Source organism: Phodopus roborovskii, unplaced genomic scaffold, assembly GCF_943737965.1.
Source record: "Phodopus roborovskii unplaced genomic scaffold, PHOROB, whole genome shotgun sequence".
Classification (NCBI taxonomy): Eukaryota; Metazoa; Chordata; class Mammalia; order Rodentia; family Cricetidae; genus Phodopus; species Phodopus roborovskii.
This window is the reverse complement of record NW_026125278.1, coordinates 12,028,135-12,054,236: the sequence shown is the minus strand read 5'-3', so window position 1 is coordinate 12,054,236 and position 26,102 is coordinate 12,028,135. Positions and strand designations below refer to the sequence as shown.

Sequence of the window (26,102 nt, the reverse complement as noted above, 5' to 3'; positions counted from 1 at the left end):
AATACACCTCCGAACCAAGAAATGGGTACACCCTTGCGGTTAACTGTCTGCCCCAGAAATTGCACTTCCCTGAAAAGATGCTTTGGGGGCTGGGAGGGGACTGCAGAGGACTCTAGGACCCAGCAGGCGGCAGCAGGCGGCGGCGGTGTGTGGATCGCGGCGAGACGGAGGGTCCGGCTCAGTTTTAATTCTCCTCTAATCTCGGCAACAGCAGCGCTTCCCGGGTCCCGTGGCTCCCGCTCCCGCTCAGCCTCAAGCCCGCCAGCCGCCAAGCGAGCATCCGAGCCTCCTCCGCCCAATCACCCACCATGGACAGCCTCCAAGAAAAAGTGGCTTCGGACGCGCTTGCCTGAGAATTCCGCACAAAAGAGGCGCTCAAAATGAAGACCCTGATGGTGAGTCCCTTGTTTCAACTCTGCCAGGCAGAGGCAAGGACCCCCGGGGCTCCGTGTCCCTGGGATGGCCACAGAAGCCTTGCAGGTGCCTAGCCCTGTGGCAAGAGGTCGCCTGTCAAGGGTGACAACTTTCCACAGGGCTTGAGCTCTACAGATGCCTGGGCTCCTGGATCTTTAGCGAGTCATCCAAGGGGCGAATGGAGAGCAGAAGAGCAGGCTGACCTCTCCCGAAAAGAGGGTGCCCCACTGCGACTGCCGGGCACAAACTCAGAGGGGCGGGGAGGAGGGACCACCACCGACTTTCTTGGCTTCCTAGTCGGATTTCAAACTTAGCGGGGATCGCTGCGGGAAGCCCGAAGGGCCCGGAAGAGATGGTGTGCAGAGGGCTGGGATCCCAGCAGCTCAGGTGGGGACCAGATCCTCCTCCCCAAAATGCCCTGGGCGGGCGCGCTCACCCTCGCCGCAGGTCACCGCGCGCCACCTGCCCTCCACTGTGAGACTCGGGCTGTGATCGGCTGCAACGCAGGAGCATCCCCGGCAGGTGTGCTGGACCACGTCACCTCTGCTCCTTGGCTGCCGGAGTCTGGGGCGGCTGCCCGGGACTTGTGCTTGGTGTCAATAAGCAGCTGCGAGGCTCCCAGCTACACACACGCTCAGCCGCTGTCTTCTCTCTCTCTCTCTCTCTCTCGCCCTCCCGCCCGCAGCACCATGGTCTGGCAGTGTGTTTAGTGCTTACTACCATGTGCACCAGCTTGTTGCTCGTGTACAGCAGCCTGGGCAGCCAGAAGGAGCGGCCCCCGCAGCAGCAGCGGCAGCAGCAGCAGCAGCAGACGATGACTGCCAGCAGCGCACAGCCAGTGGAGAGCAGTCCCCAGCCACGGAGAGCCGCCCCCGCTGGACCCCGGCAGCTGGATGGATACCTCGGTGTAGCCGATCACAAGGTGACAGCTTGTGCGCCATCCTACCTGCCCTGCCGCTCGGGCTGAGCACCCTGTCTGCCTGACCCACCTGACCCGTCCTCTTTCCTGGGGTGGCGAGGCACACCGGAGGTGGAGGTGGCGTTGGTTAGTTCGGAGGCTGGAATACCGGTAGTGTGCACCAGTTTGGGGCAGGGAGGGCTGTGTGCTAGTTGTGAATTGCTATTCCGAGAAGGGTGCAAAGTTCATCGGGGAATAGGAATGAGGTGAGTGGACCCCAAATGCGAACGATCTGGACTAGAATCCTGGTGAACAGCAGCTACAGATGGATGTCCAGTTGCAGGAGCCTAGGGTTTTCCAGCCAAGCCCTGCGCCGGATGGGATGGGAATGGTGTAGAGACCAGCCCTACTGTTCTTCCGTCCCCGCCAGAAGAGAGGATAAAGAGCCCCTGCCACAACTCAGCCCACAGGTCCCCCTCTGGCTGGGGACCGCTCTAGGCTGAAAGGCCCCAGCCCCTAGGGAGCCCAGTTCTGGCAGGCACAGAGGGCTGGAGGCATAGTCAGCTCCCATTGGCTTGAAAGCCTGTTTTCCTTTGCCTTCTGGGAAGCTGCTGCATGGCTTGGCTAATAATTAATAAGCTGGGGTTTTTCTCTTTCCTTTCAACTGAACCCCCTTTCCTTAGGCTAATAAATCTCCGGCTTCAGTGTAGGAGCCTCTGGGAGGAACGGAATCAAGTCTCCTGATTCCAAAGATATTTTAATACGGTTTAAACCTATCTCTGATTATTTGAAAATGCTAGTGTGTTTTTATTAAAAACACACTTCCACTCCTGGTCTATAAACCTAGAAGACAGCCTGAAATCTCTCAACTCTTTTACTTCGTATTTTTCCTGCGTTTTATGATTGTGAACCAAAGTAATATTTGCAGATGTCCCTTCTGTGTGAGAAGGTTGCTCTTATCACCCGTAAGTCAGACTGTAAGTGACAGTCACGATGTTGCCACTTGCCTGTGCTGCGTAGAATGCCACAGATGTGAGGAATCCTAAGGGATTCCAGGCAGGACTCTGTTTTCCCATCCCTGGACGCCTGATGGGAACAAGGCATGCCCTGAGATGTGTGTAGCAAAATGCACTGATAGGTGAAGCTGGCGCTAGATGCAAACAGTGCTGTGAGCTCACATCCTCTGCAAGAAGCACGGAACGTTTGTTTGAAAATATGAAAGTTGCACTAGAGGGACTTGGAGAAGTAGACAGGAGGAGGCCGGGGAGGAGGCCATTTGGGGTTAGACATAAAACTGCAGAGCAGAGGTTTAACAACTACAGCGTCCTGTGCCTTGGCTGTTGATCGATTACATACTCGGGATCTGCATGTGCAGGCTGACGATAAGAGCTGTAGTTGTGGGGACACTTAGCCCTGGCTTCTGGCTGTGGGTGGATGTGGCATTCTGTGGGGGTCACTGGCATGTGATGAACAAAGTGTGGTGTTGGATTTTCACACATGTTGTTTACTGAGAACACGCCTCAAATTTTGGAAGTGTTCGTGAACAGGGAATGCCTAAAGATCAACATCCTGAAAGCTCTGATTGACATGGCAAGATATTCCAAATACTTTCTTCCTTCTGTAACCTAGTGTTCAGCTGTCCCCAACTAGGAAGGCAGTCATCTTCAAATAATGTTCACTTAAACGGGTGTGATGATGACATTTTCAGCATCTCAGGCCCTTATGTGAGCAGCAACTACCCCTGCTTTAAGAAATGCTACATGTAAATGGGAGTCTTCTTTGTCTATCAATATGTGCAATTTATTCCTAGAATACCATCATCTCCCAGGGCATGGTGGTATGCGCACACCAACTCTCTGTAGGCAGAGGCAGGAAATGGCAAGTTTGAGGTCAGTCTGAGTTACATAGGTCATCTTGTGTCAAAAATCCAAGAGGCAAGAGAGGGAAGGAAGGAAGGAAGGAATGAAGGAGGGAAGGATGGAGAGAGAAAAGAAGGGAGGGAAAGGGGAAAGGAAGGAAGGGGAGGAAAGAAACTGGGACATGGAAGAAGGAAGGTAAAAAGAAGGGAGGGAGGAAAGAGGGGATGATGTAGAGAAGGAGGGGAGAAGAAAGACATGAAAGAAAGAAGAAAGGGAGGGAGGGAGAAGGAAGAGAAAGCATGGAATGAAGGGAGAAAATAATGAAGGACTGGAGGGGGAGAAAGGGAGGGGGGAAGGCAAGGAGACCCATCCCACAGGGTCTGCTCCAAGGTTGTACCACAGCACACACGGTGCCGAGCAAAGCGACAAGTGCAAACCCCAGGCACAGCACGCCAGCGGGCCATGTCCCGTTGTCCCAGGGAGCTAATGCAGACCTGCTCGAAAGGCCTTTGATGACCCCTTGACCGCTGCTGTGGCTCTGGCCAGTAAGCGGCAGAGCACCCACTCCCAGTGGCCATCAGAGGTGCACCTGGAAGCTGCTGGTGGATTCAGTTTTGACTATCAGGCGGGGCTAGGATGGAGCTAGAGAGAAACTCCCCTCCAGTTTAACAAAGGAAGGAGCAGTGAACTGTCCTTACCACATTACCACGCGACTCTATGTCACTTTCTCTCTGCTCTCACATCGGGCCTCAGAAAAATTACAGACATGCTGAGTGAGGCAACCACAAAACTGCTTATTGCGTCAGAATTCCAACAGACGTCGGATTTGCTATTGATTCATGGAGCCTAGTGAGAGTTAAGCCATTCGCGTCTCCACAGCACGCAGTCCCAGAGACCGATAAATGTGTAGTGTTTTATGTTTAGTTACACTATGGAATTCACATTATAACTCCAAAATTAACTTCAACAGGTGGCCCCAATTCCCAGCACCTGGATTTTACAAATTATAGGCTGTCTACATTGATAGTCTTGTCTATGATGGTAGACTAAATTACTGTTGAGATTAAATCATTGTGAGCTTTTGTTAAATGATAGACTGAGTTAAGATGGTGAACATTCAGATCAAAATATCCTTTTACCTTGCCATAGGCCCTCCCCCCTCATCCACAAGGGGACGGGAATTACTGTCCTGACATGAGTATACACACAGAAGGCCACTCAGTTGTCCATGGTCATGAGGGAAGCTGCCTTTTTGTTGAGTAGAGTCATGCTTTTTCCCCGATCTCTCTTCCCTCCAAATTGTTCCCACTTCATTGGGTGTGTCACAGCAAGCCCTGCATCTGTATTCAGTTTGGAAGCCACAGATGACTAACATGATTGGCCAGGTACAAGAGAAGAAACCAATTTACATATCCTTGGGAAACTCTTATTTAGTATTGTAGCATGATGTAACCAAACAAAAAAACAGACACACAAAGATGTGTAGAGAAACACAAACATTCATATGCTCCTTTTTCTATCTATCTATCGATCTATCATTTAATTATCTATCATCTGCCATCTATCTACCTGTTTCTCCCCACATCCAATCAAGAAGCTGTCAGAGGAAAGACCCAAGTCTTCCAGCACCAAGAATGGAGACAGAGAATTCAATTCTGTTTCTAGTCCAGATCTTTCTAGATAAAGTCATTTTCTATCTGGTAGACCTTGTGAATTGCAACTGAGCAGATTCCCATTCCCAGGCCCTTATCACAGAAGGCCCACCTGCCGCCTGCCACCTGCCCTTTTCTGCAAAGGCCAAGAAGTTCGTGAGCAACAGTGAGAGCTGAGGCTAGCAACTATTCCTGCATTTCCCAAGCAGCCTCAGGGACGGAGCCGCCTCATGCCAAGAGCACCTTGTGCATTCCTTCCTCGGGCAATGGGTTTTTTGATACTTTTTGGTGGCTGTGCTGTTGCTGTTAATATGCAGATGTCCCTTGAAAATATGGACAAGTCAGTTCAGCAACTGAAAAGTAATCCAGAGGAAGAGTAATTCAAAGTTGTGGGCGAAGGCTCCCTCTTTACAAAGTCTATAAATGCTTAGTGACATACTGACACCATTTAAGCTCTATTTGATGGCATTTGAGTAATCCAAGCAGTGGTAAATCATTTCAGTGTCCAGAAAATTCAGAGTGAGCTAATTCTCAGCGCTCAGGTGTTGGCACACGCAGTCTGACAGCACTGATGAAATTGTGGTGCAAACGGAGTCATGAGGCCAAGCAGCTTTTGTGGGTGAAGAGCTCAGCAATGCGGGCTGGTGAGCTGGCTCAGCACTGGAGGCACAAGCTGCCCTCTGACTTCTACCCATGAACCACAGTGCGCAAGTGTGCTACATGTACACGCGCATGCATGCATACATGTACACACATGCACATGCATACACGTCAATAAAAGTAAAAAGTTTTGTTTTAACTTAAAAGTTTCAACAATATGGCTACTTTTAACAGGAGAAAATTCTGCATGACAATAATTAAAATACTGAGTCCCACACTGCCGTGACAGGTGGGAAGTTTTCCTTGGAGGTAAGGCCAGTACCCCTCCAACTCCATGTCCTTGGTGAGGAATGTTAGCCTGCTCTTTTTGGAGTTTCTTCCTTCAGTGTCTGCCCTCCTTCCAATGGGAATCCCTCTCCCCAAAGCTCTTCTTGTCACAGTGACCTCAGATTATATGTCATCTTTTAATGAGTCACATTTTGTTTTCCTTACCTAGTATCTCATAATCTCTAAAGTAAGCTTAGAGCTATGTATTGGATGCCCTCTAAGTGGAATCTAGTGTTGTGGCAATGAAGCATTTGTACCTCTTATTAACCGATGCGACTCTAGGCACTGGATGGAGTTGAGCCTGATACTGTGCATCGAAAGAAACCAGGACGGGGTGGGGGGCAGAGCAGAACCCTCCACTTGACATTGGTGCCTTCCCTACAGGAAACGTCAGGGTGTTCCCAAGGCTCTTGTAGGTCTTGTTTTCCTAAATTTGTTTTGCAAGAAAGACAGTAACAACGATGAGTATATCCGTGGAGAAGACATAAATTTAAAAAGATTCAAAACAAGAATTGTTGAGAACCAGATGCGGGAACCCACTTAGCAAGCTTCCTTGTGATTCTCATAAAGTTGGAGAATTGCTGTTAGAAGTATCTGAGCATCACAATGATTTGTCCTGTAGCCAGTTCTTTCTGAAGGGTTAGAACTAATTGCAGGCCCCAGCAGATGTTCGCTGAAGGCCTAACAGTTTCAGAACTGGGCATTGCAAGAAGAACACAATCCCTACCCTCAAAGGGCCTTTGATCTCCTTGGAGAGGAGAGACAAAGGAGAAGAATGGTTAAATAACAAAGCCAGGCTGAATGGTAAGGGAGAGCAGGAGACAGCCAAGGGACCCTGACTCCAAGAAAGCAGTCCCTGTGCACTTGCTCCACCGACAAGAAGCTGAACTAAATGCCATCATTTCTGCTGCAGCATTCAAAGCTGTATACAGTATAAACCACAGAAAGCTACCGTCCTATTATTTAACCCCGCCTGTGGACCGGGGTAGGTGCACGCTCTGATAACCAGTCAGTCAGTGAAAGAGGCAGGTATCAAACCCGCTGCAAAGGGGACTGATTTTTACATTCAAGATGTTAAGTTTATGACACTCCTTTGTGAGACAGTCTCCCGAATGGCTTGGCTTCCTTGGAAGCATGTACTTAGCACCATATCCAAGCTAACCCCTATTGCATTAGCCAGCAGACAACACTTGCTGTTAGTCCTGGAACTACTACACCTGTTAGAGAGGTTCACATCCACGGCCCTTAGGGCCAGGCGTCAGCAGGTCAGCTTCCTGTCCTGGAAATACTGATATGGAGGGAGACTAAGGGGGGGACAGGAATCATTCAGCAGGGTTCCACACTATGGAAGAGTTTCCAGTAGCTGTACAGGTGCGTAAGTGTAGAGAGAGATGAATGATCATCTCTTGGGTAATAGTGTTACTTCTGCCATATAACTGGACGCAAGAAAGAAAATTCTCCTTGAAGTCAGTAAGTGAAGTGGATCAGGCAAAACGTGGGCGGTGATGACATCCATGTAGTGTGTTCAAATTCTCTCCCACATGTTCCTTCTGTCTTAGATGTTTAGGCCAGCACAGGGCAAATAAATACTTTGACTGTGTGTTCAAATCAATGTAACTTCCCAGATAAAAACCCAGGGTGTGTGTTCCCAGCTTAGATAGCCCATCCACAGGCAAGCCTTCCGGGCCAGGTAGCCCAGCTTAGATCAGGCCTGTATGTCTCATCTTCATAGCTATAATCCCATGGAAGTGTTCATTCTGTCAGCCTCCCTGCTAGGCACCTGGCTTTTAGAGACTGGGTGTTTTGTGTGCACCATTGCCTTTTCAGGGTTTAACATAACGCCTGGGTCTCCAATAAATATTTGTCAGATAAATACTGTCCATGTAAGTATTTTTGATCTCTTCTAAACTAAGCCTGTGCCCATTGTCTGACCATTTGGAGTTGCTGAAGAGGACCAGCTTCATGTCATTAATTCCAATTTCTCCTGTCACAATTTGTAGTTCTGTAGTTAATGCATTTCTACTTTCTTGAACTAATCAGATCTCTAAAGACATACTCAGGATCTTTGAGTTTCCCAGGCAACTTTAAAAAATTATCAAAGGGCATTCCTGAGTAGCTGTGTGATTTGCCCAAGGTCATAGCTGGTGGCAGCCGGGGATAAAGTGTGAGCCGATGTGTGCTTCATTATCATGAGGGGATTCAGGGCCAGTATCTCCTAAGCAGGGACTCACTGTTATTTGGAGAGAAATTTATTAAAATGAGAAGCCTAGGCCTACCCAGTTATTGGAAAGAAATAAATATTTAAACATCTCATTATTCTGAAATGAATATAAGAATATGCCTCCAGAAAGTTGGAAAAGGTCTTCTACTGGGGACTGTGTTTGCCACGGCTACTCTAAAGGGCCTCAGAATACAAGGCATCAGTGTAATTGGAACAATTTGCAACACAGTAGCTTTTGCTGTGAAGAGTCGCTGAGGCAAGCTAGGGAGATGGATGGCTTAGTGTGAAGCCTGCCACACAAGCCTGAAGACCGGAAGTCCATACTCTAATCCCACATAAAACTTGGGAGGACACAACTCTAACCCCAACAGTCCTGAAAGAAATGGACTGAGAAGGCAGGAGAATTTCCTGAAAGGCCCTGGGACCAGCCAGCCTGGTGAAGGGACGCCCTCCCCCCAAAGCAAGACAGAAAGTGGGTACCAATCCTGGACGTGGATCTGACTCCCTGTGGGCACTGTGGTACATGCATGCCCACGCTCATACACAAACACATCACACACTTAGGTATCACACATTCACAATACACCACACCACATTTACACACACACACACAACTTACATATCACATATTTACACACAGCCCACACTCACACATCATATATATATACACACTTCACAAGTCACACACACACACACCACACACATATACACACCTCACACACATATACACACACACACATCACACAGACACCACACATACACACACACTATACTCACACATCATACATATACACACATCATAACTCATACACACACACTATACTCACACATCATACATATACACACATCATAACTCATACGCACACACACTACACTGACACATGTCACTCACATCACACACCATACACATATATAGACATCATATACATATACACACATACATACACAAATCACACACCACACATATCACACACATGCATCACACACATATACACACATCATACCCATACACACACACCACACATGTCACACAGACACACCACACACATATACACACTACACACATATACACACACAACTTACATATCACGTACCACACACTCATATATACACACATCACACACCCACACGGAGAGAGAGAGAGAAAGAGGGAGAGAGCCGTTATTGCTAGACTCCGCTCCCCTCTGAAACTTCACAGGCCAGGCCTCCATCACTGCATTTCTCCACAAGCTCCAGCAGAGCAGTAGGGCAGTAAGCATTGAACACTCAGCATCTTCTCCAACTCAAAGTTACAAGCCTCTCCACAATCATCCCCGAAACATGGCAATCGGGTCTGTCACACCAGTAGTACCCCTCACTGATGTAAATTTCTGTCCTCGCTAGCTTCTTGTTTCTGGGATAAAACACTGACCGAAATCAACTTAAGTGTCCCTGAGGACAGATAGCCCCTTGGGGGTCAGGCAGGAACTAGAGCAGGAGGAGGAGGGAAGCTCACTGACTCACTAACTCTCTGAGACTGCTTTCTTATACAACCCAGACCCACAGCAGTCTGGGCCCTCCCACACCAATCTCTGGTGAAGAAAGTGTCCCACAGACACAGGCACCCGCCAATCCGATGGAGGCGTTTTCTCAGGAGAGGTTCTCCCTCCTCAGATTTGTCTAGGTTTGTGTCTAGCTGACAAAACTAAGCAACACACAGGGATCAAGCCAAGGGGAGTGGTGTTTAGTTACAGCCAGACCACTGGTTCAGTGACATCACCTTTGCCCACTAGGGAAGGCGATGCCATCTAGGGACGGACAGCCATTCGGCACAGCCCATGGCCTCCCTACTCTGAATTACCCCAGGCCGAAAAGAAACCTGTTAAAAAACCACGAGGGGGGAAATTAACCTTGACAGCTTCGTAGCTCGGCATGGAAAGAAAACTTGATTATTATTATTTTCTCTCTCTGTGGCTGTGGAGTTATCTGCAGTGTCTCAGAACCAGGCAGACGCTGAGGGTCCTCAGCCTGAAGTGCAAACTTAAACAATTATTTCTTATAAGAAGCATATTCTGAAAATTAATTGCACATAGGGGACACCTCAGCTGACGGTGTTACTGCGTTTCTACTTACAGATTGACTTATGTCTCTTGCAAGCTTCCATTCCAGTGCCTGCCCGTTGCTTAGAGGATCTAGCTTGCATCTTAGGAAGACCCAACAAGGTGTGCCTGGCCTGTGTCCCCAACCCCGGCCGCTCCCCGCCCCCTCCCCCGCAGCTCTCCTGAGCCCAGGCTTCACATACTTTGGGAACCCAGCTCGCTCATTCCCATACACCTACTGTTCCTTTAGCAGAAAATATGCTTCCAGGCACAGAAGATGACTTGGAAGTTAAAAGCAGGCACTGCTTTTGCAAAGGACTCAAGTTCAGTCCCCTGCGCCCCCATCAGGTGACTCACAACAACAGCCTTTAACTCCAGTTCCGGAGGACATGACACCCTCTCCTGTCTCTGTGGGCATCTGCACTCAGCTACACATGACCACAGACACACAGGCACACACACACATAGTTCAAATAAAAATGCATCTTAAAAAGAAATGTCCTTCTCTTCCTTTCCCGGACAGAGACCTACTTATTCATTTTCATTACAACCCAGAATCAGCCTCCTTCTCTGAAGTTCCCCCAGACATAACGTGTGTGTGTGTGTGTGTGTGTGTGTGTGTGTGTGTGTGTGTGTGTGTATGTGTGTGTGTGTCGGGAGGAGAGACTCCTTCAGACCGCCCACTCCACTCCAGTCATCTCATCTCGTACGCAATGAGCACCTACTATGTCATAATGAGAGGGCAGGGAATGAGACAAACCACCCAACCCCTGCCCAGGAGAGGCGTAGGTAGTCACACAGCACTTGACCCTGAGAATTCTGTTGTTCTGCATACATCACAGAGTGTACTTGTACAAAACAAGACAGTGCCCTGGACATATTTTCTTATGGACCCACCACTGTATACATACATATTCATACATATTCAGCTGTTGATGAAAACGTCATTCCACCATGCGTGGCTACGTTAGCATTACACTCTAGTGAGCGGCTAGGCTCTTCTTCATAGCTGTGTACACCCTTGGTCACAGGGTATCTCCATTGGGTTTCCTCCCATGTCTCCTGGTCCCAATGACCTTCTTGAATATAATGTATCATATTATGTCTTAAACGTATCAGAGCTCAGGAAAATCCTTGAGTGCTAGGTAGGCAGAATTTGGCTATGATTATATATATTATGAAGACATTTGAATAAGTCTGGCTAATAGGCTCCGGAGTCATAAGAGTGGGCTAACATGGTAAGTGGGATCAGAAAGACTTCACATTCCTAGCCTTAATTTCTGAAGCTTTTGAAACGCACACCAGTAGTAATGAACCTTCTGGTATGGTACACCAGATGTCAAATCAAGGGGGCATGCCAGGCTCTTTAGTAATGAGCTCTTGTAACTTCTAGGCAGAAGTCCGATGAGTGGTTAAACATGTTCATCCCTTAGCTTGTTGTTTTCAAGTGTCTACCTTGTACCTAACACCGTGTGTAGGACCCAGGAAGCAGCAGATGACAAGTAAAGCATAATCCCCAACTCTGTGAAATTTATATCCACTGGGAAAGACAGAGAAATAGATATCAAGTAGCTGCAGGGGTCCGGATAGGAAATTGAACATGCTCCAGGGTTGGATTTATCCCGACAGCATTTGCGAAGTAGAGACACAGCTTACCTCGGATGTGTGTTTCAGGTAGGTCCTTTGCGAGCTGGTATAAAGTGACTAAAGTAATTCTTGGCTATAGGAAGGGGACTGCTGCTCTAACTAGCAAGCTAGTGCTGTGGTCAGACTCAGTGACACTGTTGGCCGGAGGATAAAGACAACTCAAGGTTCTGCCTGTGCCAAGATTCTAAGTTTGCCACCAGAATGCTCAGCCAGAACACGGTTTCTTCAACAGCAGAAGGTTTGGGGTTCGATGGCTGCTCTAAGAGACACTGATGATCCCAGATGGCAGCTCAACTTGGTCTAATTTTGAACCTTGCTGTGCATCTTAATGCCACATGCCGACTTGAGCAAAACAGGAAACCCTGATGCTCTGGCTAGGGCTGAAGCAAGCTGTTTGCAGAGATGCAACAATGCATGCCCGTGACCATGGGCATCAACCTGTCCACCTGCAGCAGAGCCAGCAGGGTGTGGGATAAAGGTACTCTGGGGCCTCCTACAGTGTTCCAGTTCCCCAGTGGAGTAGGCAGACTTCACTCTCGTCTGGGGAGATTTTTATCTCGTAGTAAATCTCACCAGGCACAGGCCTATCACAGAGTAAAGGGTGGCCTCCCTTCCTCTCCCTTCCCATTTAGCTATAGAGCAAACAATTACCAATCTTTGAAATCACCTTTGTTAACAACATCCAAGGAAAGGGGAGGTTCCATTCCAGTCGCATCAGAAGGAAATTGTCCATAAAGTAGTGTAAAACTTGCCAAGAGCGAGCCTGGATCTTAATTCTTCCAACAGTGTTTGATTGGAAACAGAGACGCGTTCTGTACATCTACATGAATGGCAGGTTTATGGGGCCCATATTGGAGTTACTCAGCAATTTGCATCTGCCAGGCTGCTGCCGGGGTCTGGCATGCGAGCTAGGTGTCTGGAGGCACCTGAGGCTCCCACCCCACACCAAAACTCATAAGGCCCGTCCGGTTAATTTGCATTCCTCTTGTATAAGCTTTGAACAAGGAGTGCACAAAAAGTGGCAGCAGCGTGCATGCGTGTGTTCTAGAACACAGAGAGGGGGGTGGGGATTGTGGGAACCCCCAACCACTGCTTCAGCCACACAGGGGTGGGGGGAGCCGAACCCCTGGTGTTGCAACTACCACAAATCTGCACTGATGAGTCATGCCCCTGCCCCAGAGCTGTGCATAGTTTGGATGTCGGAGAAACATTACTTGGAAACAGGGTACCCTGACCCAGCAAGGCCGCCCTCCGTGATGGCAGGGTGGCGCTTAGCTTGTGCTGCTATAATAGAATGCCAGATCCTGGGAAATTTGTAAAGAACTCTCCTGGCGGTTGTGCAGGGAGAGAGTTCAAGAGTGGCAGGGGGTGTCTGAGGGACGCTGCACCCTGAAAGGGGCGGGAGAGTGGACGGAGACCACAGGGAATGACCCTCTGTAAGGCATAGACTGTGTGTGTGGGCGGCGGCCGCGGCAGGGGCTTTGTTACAAGGGCGTCTAATACCTTAGGGGTGCAGTGGTTACTTTTGCCATCAGTGACCAAACGATCTCCCATAGCAGCCTGCGGAGGAAGCATTTATTTTGGCTCATGGCTTTTGGCATAGGTCATCTTGGTGGGGAAGGTGGCAGGGAGGGCTCCAAAGGAGCGGGAGCTGGGCCTGGGACCCCTGACCTCTCTCACAGCTCAGCAGAACTGAGAGGCAGAGAAAATGGGGCTGGGCTACCAGCCACAGGGACTGCCCCCAGTGCCCACTCTTTAGGTAGTGTAACACTCAAACACACAGGCAGGTAGGGAGCTTCGACATTTAAACCACAGCAGGCAGGCGGGCAGGAAGTTCTTAAGGCCCACCCCTCGGAAAGTCCTGCTCTTAACCCTTGACGCTGCAAGGCTCTTATGATTAGAAGGATGCAGCGCTAGCTAGCTCCTTCCCTGTTAGCGGAAAGGGTCTGCAGTCACGCAGTTAGAAAATGCTGGCCAGTCTCTACAAACGCCAATAAGGGTATCTTGGCCGTAAGCTTTGGATCTGTGAGGGTCACAGTTGCGTGTCATCACGACAGTTGAATATGGTCTAATATCGACAGGCTAAAGAGTCAGAGAGTGACCAGGAGGCTCTGCTTGGAATGAGCGCACGGTGATGGTGGTCTACAGTGAGCCACCTCCACCCCGGGTCCCTGGAGGTTACAACCTCAGCACTGGACGGTCTGCCAGTCAAAGGAATTCCTTGTATTACCCCGATGCATATCACACCCCCTAATCTTGTACATGACCTATTTGAGTCATCTTTTGTTTTATATGAAGTCTCACCAGGTAGCCTAGGCTAGCCTTGAACTTTCAATCTTCCTGTCTCCACCTTCAGAGGGCTGAGATTCCAAGTGGGCACTACCATATCCAGTGTAAAGACCAGTTTTTTCAATGAACATGAGTGTTTTTGCCTGCATATATGTCTGTGTCCCACATGCATGCCTGGCGCCCATGGAGGCCGGAAGAGGGTACTGGATGTCCTGGAACTGGAGTTATTGACAGTTTTGAGCTGCCATGTGGGTGCTGGGCACCAAACCTGGGCTGTCTTGAAGAGCAACTGGTGCTATTGACTGCTAGACCATTTCTCCAGCCCCTAAAGGGTCCTTCTTAATGAGTCCACAGAACTTTAAAAAGCTCTGGAAGGTCTCGGGATGGAATGGAGCCAGCTGCTCCCTTAGGAATCTCCTGGCTTCCTATGCCAGCCCAGTAACACCTGAACTCCAGCAGCTGCTCCCTGGAATCTTTCCTGTGGACCATGTTGGTGTGCACAGAGCGCCTTCTATTGGGAAGCGTAAATAAGGAAAAGAAGACAGGCTGCTCACTTCCTTCCTTGGAGTAAATGTGGGTATGCTTGGCAGTGTGACGGGAGACCAAGGAGAAACTGAACCTTACCCATGAATTTCTCACCCAAACGTAATTACTCTTGATATCTTACTGTGTTTCCTTATGGAAGCCTTCATACCTATGGAAATGTGTGGAGATGTGTGGAGATTTATAGGTGCTTCAATATTCAACTTCTCTATGCAGACTCGGCGGGGTCTTCACGTGTGATGCTTTGCCTTTGCCAGCATGGAGTGATCCGGTACTAGGACCGAATCCATAACTTAACACTAAACTGTATTCCGGTTAGGGTTGGACTAGTCAGTAGCTGAGCCTTTGTAGATGAAAGTTTCTGTTCCACCTGGCCCCAAATAAACGCGCAAAGACTTACATTAATTTATAAACAGTTTGGCAGATGGTTTAGGCTTCTTACTGGCCAACTCTCTCTTAAATATTAACTCATTCATTTCTACTAAGCTATGAATTGCCACAGGCTGTGGCTTACTCGTTTGGCAGCACAGTGTCGCCCTGGCGGCCCTCTCTGGGCTTCCCCTCCCCAGCCCTGGTGTTTGAGCTGAGTTCCTCCCCCTCTTTGCTGCCCCTGGCGGGGTCTTTGGCCATTCCACCACCCCCACCCCACCCCATCACCCCTAAGGCATTATTTTCAGCTGAGGCTGGGTTCTGGCCTGCCTTACACCCCACCCATTTTCCCCGCTGAAGAACAATTTAAATCTCACACATCATCCCCGGTATTATTTACATCCCTCTTGGATTTTTCTTGAAGTTTCTCTAGGTAATGGGTAACTATTTGGGGGTACAGCCAGAGGTAGCCTCTCCTGGCACTTCCAGAACAGGGCTAAAGAAGACGGGCTAAGGGAGGCAGCCAGCAGCTCTCACAGCAACAGCCTCCTGTTTGCTTTACAGCCCGGTGCATTCTATAACAATCGGGAACAGCCATCCACAGGCAGCATGGGGGGGGGCTCCACACTACTTGCTTTCCGAGACAGAAATCCTCACCCTCTTCTTAGTGAGTGACGTTTCTGCATTGCTTACCTTTTTATGTGATGGTCTCAGAACACATCTTCTTCCAGTCCCTGGGCCCTGCAGAGTAAGTCTGCCACTCAAGCCACTGGGGCCACCTCTCCCACGCAAGCAGAGACTGATAGCCCAAGCCTGGGACTCTGCATGGCCCAGGCCTTCCGTTTGTCCCAGCCCTCTTTTTACTTATCCCTTGGATTAAAGGGTCACGTCTGCAAACCCCACCTTTACCTGTAGAATTCCCCGGCATTGTCTACATGTGCTGCATTGAGCAGTGAGCACAGCTACTTGTTTCCAAAGTTTCCATCACCCACAGACTCTGTAGACAACGAAGCAACCGATCAGGCTCAGCCTTCCCTCCCCTAATCCCTGGAAACATCAATTCTGCTTTCGTGAATCTGCCTTGTCTCCGTATTCCAAATAAGTGGGACCTTCCAGTATGTGACACACAGGGAGGGTCTGCCTTTATGTGGCCAAAGGCTGGAGAGCAAGAGAGAGTACCACCCCTCTTCCATGAAGCCATCGAGAGACACCTCACCCTTGGCGCAGTGCGGTCTGTGAAATGTTTTCAAGGTTCATCCGTGTTGGGGACACATACCTGCTGTGTGGCTGTGGCACGCCTTGTTCAGCCAGCCCTGATTGATGGACACTTGGGTTGTGTCCACTGTGAGTGATGCGGCAGTGGATGCCAATGTTCCCGTCCACTTTTTACTTCCTCCCTTTTCTTCCCTCTTCCCTTCGCTCCCTTCTCAATGACACATGGGTGCCAGGGTCTCTGATCTCTGAAACCCAGGACATGCACAAAAGAGGAGAAATACCAAAGTCCAAGAGGAACCGACTGTTGCACTCATCTTCATGTAAACATCGCCTAAGCACTGTAAAATGTAGGAAAAACTAGGGAGAAGAGTTTCCCCGGATCCCCCCACTTTGAGATAAACAATGATTCCATCTTGATTTTATTTTGCATTATTTTGCATTGAATTCATTTCTAAGCATAGGTGCGCGCATATGACTTTCTTCTCTCTCTCTTTGTCTGGGCTTTGAGGTAAGTCTCTCTGCGTAGCCCACTCTGACCTCAGACACATAATTCTCATAAATCATGGCACTGGGGTTGGGGAGAACTCACAGCGGTCTTGCCCCGGCCTCCCAAGAGCTGAGAACACAGGGCAGACACACTGCACATGATGTCATCTCCTAAGGTGGGAATGAGTTGGTGTCTTCTTTTGCAAATATTAAATTAGCCATTGAGGTTTCCTTTAGTTGGGCGCTGCATTTCCCCCCCTTCCCAAGGCCTGCAAAAGCCGAAGCCAGCATCTACCATTTAAATACGTCTTCAGCCATTAGCTGACTGTTTTGTTGTTTGGTGTGTGTGTGTGTGTGTGTGTGTGTGTGTGTGTGTATGTGCGTGTGTGTGTGTGCATGTGTGTATGTGTGTACATGCATGCGTGTGTGCATGTGCGTGTGTGTGTGTGTGTTTTATAACTTTTTCTATCCTACGATTTTCAATCTTTCTTTGTACTTACTTCCCGTGCGTGTCTAGGCTTGCCCCTATTATTTGAGAAGCCCACACAAAAGTGTAAATGGAGAGCCACGCTCTAATTGCCTTCATTCCCCGGTAATTATATTCTTGTTCAGGAAAAGTTTTCAACTTGAAGGTTCCATCTAAAGGTTTCACTTCTGACCTTGATCAGAGTAACTCTCCCACGCTCATCCTTCTTACCGCTAGTCAAGTCTTTGTGAGATAAAAAAGGATGGCGTGCTACTCGAGAATTTGGGGGTATTTATTCTTTGTCAGAAGTCATCAGGCCTTATCATCATCAGTTGTTGTGCATTAAACAACCACCTTAGCTGCTTTCCCAGGCAACACACCTGGAACCGTGAAGAAAGGCAGAGGGCTGGGGAGGTGGGCCAGTTGCGTAGAATGCTTGACGCGCAAGCACCGGGACCCACATCCAGATCTCCAGCACGCACACTTCCAAAAAGGCCAGGTGCAGGGGTGTGCAGCTGTAACCCCAGAGGTGTGGGTACAGACAGGGAGACGCCAGGGGTTCACTGGCCAGCCAGTCTTTTGGAATCTGAGCATCAGGTTCAGAGAGAGGCATGGACATTAGAGTTAGACACCTGGCATCAACCTCTGGCCACCACACTTTTCTGGTTCAACATTTTTGAAGTTTAAATGCATATGCTAAACAATCCCTTTAGAATTTTTATTCTTTTAAATCACGAGCTAAAAATTGTATTGCTCGTGAGCACCACAGTGTTTTGATATCAGTGCATAATACAGAATGGCTAAATCAGGTTAATTCATCTATAGATTACCTCACATAGTCAGCGCTTTTGAGGTAAGAACATGTAAAATCTACGCTGAAATCAATTTCCAAGCATGCCATGGCATTTTTAGCTATCACTATCATGTTCAGATCTCTTGAATGTGTTCTTCCTGGTGGACACTGTGCATCTTTGTGTGTGTGTTTTGACATAAGGTCTTATGTAGCACAGGCTGCCCCAGAACTCACTGTGTAGCTGAGGATGAGCTTCAGCTACTCCTCATCCTTTGCCTACCCAGTGCTGACTTATAGGTGTGCCCAGCAGAAATGGTACAACTCTCACCAACACATCTCTCTTCCCTCCCTCCAATCACCTCAGCCTTTGCTGAACACGTGTGTTCTCCCTGGCTCTCTGTCTCCATCTGTTTCTGTCTATCTCTGTCTCTCTCCCTGTCTTTCTCTGCCCCTCTCTGTGTCCCTGTCTCTGTCTCTGCTCTCTCTCTCTCTCTCTCTCTCACACACACACACACACACACACACACACACACGCTAACGATTTTAGATTCCCCATTGTGAACCTCACACATCATGGCAACCAAGGAGAGAAGGAGGGAGAGGAGAGGAGGAACTCAGGAACAGGGTATAGCCCTTCAGGGCATGACTCCAATGTCATACCTCCTCCCACGAGGCTCTGCCTCTGACTTTCCCTCCGTTTCATCCTCCTCCAATTATGTGCCCACCAATGGATTAATCCGTCAGAGCCTACATTACCCAACTGTTGTTCTGAAAGCCCTCTGAGAACAGCTCTACTCAAGGCTAGGCTTTTGCAACATGAGCTTGTGGATGGGGGGGGGCAATTTTGGATCTAAACATATCACACACACACACACACACACACACACACACACACACACACACCAGTTAATGAAGGGAGCTGTACTTCCCACCCCACCCCCCAGGCATTTCAGACCTTAGCAGTCTAACTCTGGTAAATGGGACAGGAACTCAGTGTGGCAAGCTGAACCATCTCTGCGATACCTTACTTTTATTGTTGAGTTAGTTCTAGGAAGGCAAGCAGATGTCTCAGACAGACAGGCAGCACCTGTGGATTTGCACATGTCACCACAGTACCCAGCTCTCCTGTGTGGATGTGCACACGTCACCACAGTACCCAGCTCTCCTGTGTGGATGTGCACACGTCACCACAGTACCCAGCTCTCCTGTGTGGATGTGCACATGTCACCACAGTACCCAGCTCTCCTGTGTGGATGTGCACACGTCACCACAGTACCCAGCTCTCCTGTGTGGATGTGCACACGTCACCACAGTACCCAGCTCTCCTGTGTGGATTTGCACACGTCACCACAGTACCCAGCTCTCCTGTGTGGATGTGCACACGTCACCACAGTACCCAGCTCTCCTGTGTGGATGTGCACACGTCACCACAGTACCCAGCTCTCCTGTGTGGATTTGCTCACGTCACCACAGTACCCAGCTCTCCTGTGTGGATTTGCACACGTCACCACAGTACCCAGCTCTCCTGTGTGGATGTGCACACGTCACCACAGTACCCAGCTCTCCTGTGTGGATTTGCACACGTCACCACAGTACCCAGCTCTCCTGTGTGGATGTGCACATGTCACCATAGTACCCAGCTCTCCTGTGTGGATGTGCTCACGTCACCACAGTACCCAGCTCTCCTGTGTGGATGTGCACACGTCACCACAGTACCCAGCTCTCCTGTGTGGATGTGCACACGTCACCACAGTACCCAGCTCTCCTGTGTGGATGTGCACACGTCACCACAGTACCCAGCTCTCCCTTGTTCTGGATGTACAGAGCTTCCTTCTGCTGTGCTGTATTCTGAGCACTTCCTCCTGATAACTCTTTCAATCTGCTACTGGGCTGTGTGCAGTCCACTAAACACATTTATCCCCACAGATTTTAATAATCCTAATTATCATTTCTAGATCTTAATTCAAATTGCCTTGATAATTTTTCACAGTGTCTCCTGATGTACATAATTTTTATTTTTGTATCTGTGGACTTTATTTTCAGAAGTGTTTGTGAAGTTAAAGACGGGCTGTGTTTCTGCAGATGCCCAAGGAGGATGCCAGGTGTCGAGCTCTGACATTCCCCACATTATTCCCTGGAGGCAGGGTCTCTCACTGAACCCAGGAGTCTCTATTTTCCAGCTAGGCCAGACAACCCAGAGACCCTCCTGTCTCTGTCGTCCACATCACTGGGCTCGTGTGGCCATGCCCAGCTTTATGTGTAAGTGCTGGTAATATGAACCAGCGTCCTTACACTTGCATAGTAGGTACTCTTACCAACTGAGCCATCTCCCCAGCCCTTATTCTGACTTGATTTTAATTTCTATAATGCCCAGTGTTACTGAACAGCTGTTATGTGCACCATTGACCATTCCTACACTTTTTCTGGAGAAATACCTATTCAGATTCTTTGTACATTTCCCCCCATTGGATTACTTGCATTTTTAAAATGTACCTGTGTGTGTGAGTGTGTGTGTGTGTGTGTGAGAGAGAGAGAGAGAGAGAGAGAGGGAGGGAGGGAGGGAGGGAGGGAGGGAGGGAGGGAGAGAGAGGATAAGCATGCTGCATACGCAGAGGCCAGCAATGGGCATCTGGTGTGTGCCCTTTACTACTCTCCACCTGTCCCTCTGAGGCAGGGTCTCCCCCTGAACCTGGAGCTCTTGTTTTCTCGCCTACGCTGGAAGCCAGCAAGTTCCTCTCATCCTCCCGAAGCTGGGATGTCAGACATGAGCCAGACACCACATGCGCTCACTGCTCACGATTCCACAGCAAGAACTCCTCCCTGCCAAGCCATCTCCCCAGCCCGAGTCACTCGTATTTCTGTTGTTGAGCTATAAACCTTTGTATATTCTGGACACAAGTCCCATATGAAGCCATAGGACTTGCAAATTATTTTTTCTTGTCTATAAATTGTACTTTTCCTTTCTTGGTATCTTTTGGATAGCAAGGCTTTTAATTATAATGGCAATTGATCTATGTTTCCATTTCTCACTGATACTTTTGGTGCTAAATTTAAGAACTATCACTTCACCCAATATTATGCTATGTGTGGCATCTCCATGTGGTCTCTGTGTGCATCTCTCCAGGCTCCAGCATTGCTTGTGGAGAGCTACCCCTGCCTTCGTTTTATTGTCTTAGCGCTCTCAACAAAAGTAACTCAGACAGAACGGTGGGGTGGGGGACGGGGAGACAGAGAGACACGTGTCTCATCGCCGAGGGATCAAAAGGCTGACGAACACCCTGGGTAACGTGGGAAATAACAACAAGCTGCCATTTCCAAAGTGCAGATGTTTTACCACTCAGAAGCGTTTTGTTTTGTTTTACACTGACTAAGAATAGTTTGTGCATAGTTGAGTAAGTAGTGGAAAGTTTGTAAAATTCCTCACGCCTCTCTCTAAGATCACGTGTGTAAGAACCTTGATCTCACAACCAGTGTGTGACAATTTCACAAACAACGACTCCCATGAAGAGTGTTACTGTGGACAAAAACAGACTGCTGCTGCTGCTGCTGCTGTGCTGTTCTGGGCCTTTTTTCTTTTGTGACATGGTTGTTCAAAGACAACATCTCGCAATGAGTAGCAACACCTTAGGGTAGACATTAGGCAGAAAGCCATATTTGGGACTGTTTTCTACCCTAGTCACAGAGATGTCCCATTTACTCGGGAAGACATTCTCTGTTTCCTGTAGACAAAGAGGATGGGTCTGGTGCTGGTGCCGTCGCCGTGTGTTTTGAATAGGAATGAACAAAAGTGCATCTCATACTTTTGATTGGGATGATAGACAGACAATATGAGTATGCATGTCTGTGGGTGCAAATATGTGTGCTGTGTGTGTGTGTGTGTGGTGTGTGTGGTGTGTGTGTGAGAGTGTATGTGTGACTGTGTGCTGTGTGTGTGTGTATGTGAGAGTGTGTGTGTGACTGTGTGCTGTGTGTGTGTATGTGAGAGTGTGTGTGTGACTGTGTGCTGTGTGTGTGTGTGGTGTGTGTGGTGTGTGTGAGAGAGTGTATGTGTGACTGTGTGCTGTGTGTGTGTGGTGTTTGTGTGTGGTGTGTGTATGTAACTGTGTGTGTGGTGTGTGTATGTGACTGTGTATGTGTGTGTGGTGTGTATGTGAGTGTGTGTGTGTGCTGTGTGTGTGTATGTGAGAGTGTGTGTGGTGTGTGTATGTGAGAGTATGTGTGTTTGTGTGTGTGCTGTGTGTGTGTGCTGTGTGTATGTGTGTGTGTGGTGTGTGGTGTGTGTATGTGAGAGTGTGTGTGTGTGTGTGTGGTGTGTGTGGTGTGTGTATGTGAGAGAGGGTGTGTGTATGTGAGAGAGAGTGTGTGTGTGTGGTGTGTGTGTGTGGTGTGTGTGTGGTGTGTGTATGTGAGAGTATGTGTGTTTGTGTGTGTGCTGTGTGTGTGTGCTGTGTGTATATGTGTGTGTGTGGTGTGTGTGGTGTGTGTATGTGAGAGAGAGTGTGTGTGTGTGTGTGTGTGTGGTGTGTATGTGAGTGTGTGTGTGTGACTGTGTGTGTGTGTGGTGTGTATGTGAGAGTGTGTGTGCTGTGTGTGTGTATGTGAGAGTGTGTGTGTGGTGTGTGTATGTGAGAGTATGTGTGTTTGTGTGTGTCTGTGTGTGTGTGCTGTGTGTATGTGTGTGTGTGTGCTGTGTGTATGTGTGTGTGTGGTGTGTGTATGTGAGAGAGTGTGTGTGTGCTGTGTGTATGTGTGTGTGTGTGTGTGTGTGTGTGTGGTGGGTGTGTGGTGTGTGTGTGGTGTGTGTGTGTGTGTGTGGGCCAGAGGCCAACTTGGTATTGTTCCTCAGATGATGCGTACCTTAAATCTTAAAATTGTGTTTTCAATGCTCTTTATGTTTAGGTGTGGTGTATGCTAGTGGCTAGTGGGTGCAGGTGCCTGGAGACTAGAGGCGTCTCATCTCCTGGAGCTGGAGTTGAAATGGTTGTCACCCACCTGATGTGGGTGTCGGGAACCAAAGTCGGGTCCTCTGGAAGAGAAGGGCTCTCAACTTGAGTCATCTTCCTAGCCCGTCACGATATTTTGACATAGGGTCTCTCGATGGCCTGGAACCCATAGAACAGGCTAGACTGCCTGGCTACTGAGCCCCCAACCCCAGACTCTGGGAGTCCAAGTGTGCACCTGTGTACCCAGGGATTTTACATCAGTTATGAGGACTGAATTCAAGTCCTCATGATTGTGCAAGCACTAAGGACCCAGCTATGTCCCCAGCCCTAAAATGATTTGGAAAAATTGTATCAAAACTAAGCTCACTCCAGCTCAGCTTGCAAGCCTGAGGTGGAGCACAGAAGCCCAGTGATGAGGAGCATACACTGCCTGTGTTTCTTAAACGGGAATGCTGTGTGCTGCTCACACAGAGTACATGTAGGAGAGAGTTCTTTAGGCCACAAAGGAAGAAGCACAAAGTAAACACGGTAAGCATGCACACATATTCAAATCACTCCTGTTAAGGTTTTTTTTTTTCTTTCACCTCAGTCTGTGCAATTTTGCAAAGAAAGGAGAGGGGATTAAATGTGCAATTTGGTAGTAAGTGCCGCTAGCAGCTTCTTAGCAGTTCCCCAGAATGAATTAATGCATGTCCCTTGCTCACCATAACCTGTTTGTTCTCTACAGCAAACATCCTGTGCTGGGTCGCTCAGATTTATCACCATAGCCCGAAGCATGTGAGGCTTCTAGACAGCAGGGTTTGCATTCTAAATATCATTTATGCATTCACTCTTTAATTTATACCTGGACTTTTGGCAGGCTTAAGAAATCTCACAATGGAAAAGAAGACGTAGTCTACCCTGGGGATTGCGTTTCTTTAGAGGCCTGTGCTCAGAAGACAGCCTAGCCTGGAGGAAGAGTTTAGTGGAAGTTGTTAGAGGGAGGAAGGGGAGGAAGAGAAAAACAGGAAGGAAAAGGCTGCAGCTTCACAGAGGAGAAAGACGAGCTGTGGGCTGAGACTCAGACTGGTACAAAAGGCCGGAAGAGAAGAGTTGAAAAGGGTAGTGCTAGAAAGATAGCTCAGTGGGCAAACTGCTTTTTCTGTGCAAGCCTGGAGACATGAGTTCAGATTCTCATCACACACACACACACACACACACACACACACGCACGCACACACACACATGCACACACATGCATGCATGCGCACACACATAAACACACACACACATGCACACACGCACACACACGCAAATCCAAGCCTGCAGGTGCACATCTATAAACCCAGTTCTGGGTGGGCAAAGACAGGTGGATCTCTGGGAATAGCTGTTCAGACAGCCCTTCCAAAACTCCAAGCTATAGGTTCAGTGACAGAACCTGCCTCAAAAATTAAGATGGGAAGGAGCTTTGGCCTTCATACATGAAACACATGCACGCGTGCACACACACACACACACACACACACACACACACAAATAAATAAATGGTTTTAGTTAAAAGCTAGCAACAGAAGGAACCATGGCAACCCATAGATGCATATCCATAACTAGCATTTGGGAGGCAGAGGCTAGAATGTTTAGTCAAAGCCAGACCTGAGTGTCATCAAGAGATGTTCTCTCAGAACTGAAGGTGTCAAAACCAAATGAGGAGGCTCTGGGTGTGCTGTGTAAGTGCACTGGCTCTGGAGACAGACCACCCTGAGTCTTAGACCTCCACCCACTGCCTAAGACCACCCTGAGTCTTAGACCTCCACCCACTCCCTAAGACCACCCTGAGTCTTAGACCGACACCCACTGCCTAAGACCACCCTGAGTCTGACCACCACCCACTGCCTAAGACCACCCTGAGTCTTAGACCTCCACCCACTGCCTATAGCTTTAGCCACTATGCCCCATGGTTTGGACACTCATTTCCATTATATCCTTAGGGAAGTAACAGTACCCAGCCCTCAGGAGTATTGAAGTGCTGGGGAAGTGTGTAATCAGAAAGCCTTATAAAACAAGCACATCAAAGCTAAGAAGGGCCAGCCACACACACTCTACTTTTCCTCAAAGCCTGAGCTATGGCCAGGATTAGAACACCTTCTAATCCATCCCAGTCAGTAGGCCTCTAGATTTCCCTTTGCCTCTGAAATGGTGTCTAAGCAATGCTGTGGGAGAACCTCAGCAGGAGAGGCCATATCTCTGAAGTCTGGCTCCTCGCTTTCCCAGAACCTTAAATGGAAACAGAACTGTCATAAGATGTTCCCCAGTTTGCTCTGAGTCAGTTTGGAGATGCCTGGATGAAACTTCTTGGTCTGAACTGAACACCCTCCATGTGGCCCTTCCCATGTGTCAGCGGTGTTTGGGCTCCTAAGGAGCATCCTGCATGGAGTTGTGACAAAAGTCAGCCAAGCGCAGGTAATGACATCTGGTGACACAGGGGTTCAGAGGCGAGGGGACTCTAAATAGGAGACTTGGCATCCAGCTGTGCCCAACGGGCTCCCCGTGGACTCCATAGTCTCCTGGATGCACTAATTGAGGTCATGATGCTCAAGGAGAAACAGTACTTTCTTGATGGTGTCATCTTTCAACAGCCCATTTTCACGAGTGGCATTCTAACAACTGGTCCAACGTCTTTAAAACGCCCCAAAGCGCCCTCAGGGTTAATCGAAGCAGATTGGGCCGGAATGAGTACCATACCGACACTTGCTTAGCCAGTTGGGTTCCCCAAGTACTGTCAAGACTTCAGGCCCCTGACAGCAGCTACTAAAGATCATGTGGGTCATAACACGTCGGGAAATGCTTATTTCTCAATCATCCCAGAATTAAAATATACTTTTATGAGAGAAAACTTGTATCAAGTCTGCCAGCCAATCATTCATTTCTTTCTAAGACTTTCCGAATTTCCATGATTTCTCATCAAAGCATCTGAACAGACTCAAAGTGACCAAAAAGAAAGCAGGAAAATGGCCACTCTGACTTCAAACGTGGACAAACTAGACAATGGTCGTTTCAACCTTCTTCTACACTTTGAGAATTAAAATGGCTTTCCTTAAATGCCTCTTTCTTCCTCAATGATAAAAATTGCATGTTTGTCAAAGAAGCTTTACATGGTTCAGTGTGTAACTTGTGGAGAATTATCTGAGTCTGTAACTCAGAGGATGAACTGTGGCATGTCCTGTGGATTACTGTTTACTCAGAACACCAGCATCCCAGCAAATAAGACAATGTTTATAGTTAGTGTGTTATTGGTCGCTTCAGATGTCAGTGAGGCTCTCAGG

The 26,102-nt window shown here is 48.5% G+C and overlaps 1 protein-coding gene across 1 annotated transcript; it reads left to right on the top strand.

Moving 5' to 3' along the window:
• The first annotated feature begins 269 nt into the window (after nucleotides 1–269).
• Nucleotides 270–1,381, top strand: LOC127230616 (alpha-N-acetylgalactosaminide alpha-2,6-sialyltransferase 5-like). The gene is made up of 2 exons (XM_051195890.1): nucleotides 270–395; nucleotides 1,100–1,381. Exons 1-2 carry the CDS (start codon nucleotides 381–383, stop codon nucleotides 1,379–1,381), a joined length of 297 nt encoding a protein of 98 aa, XP_051051847.1. The 5' UTR covers nucleotides 270–380.
• Nucleotides 1,382–26,102: the final 24,721 nt, after the last annotated feature.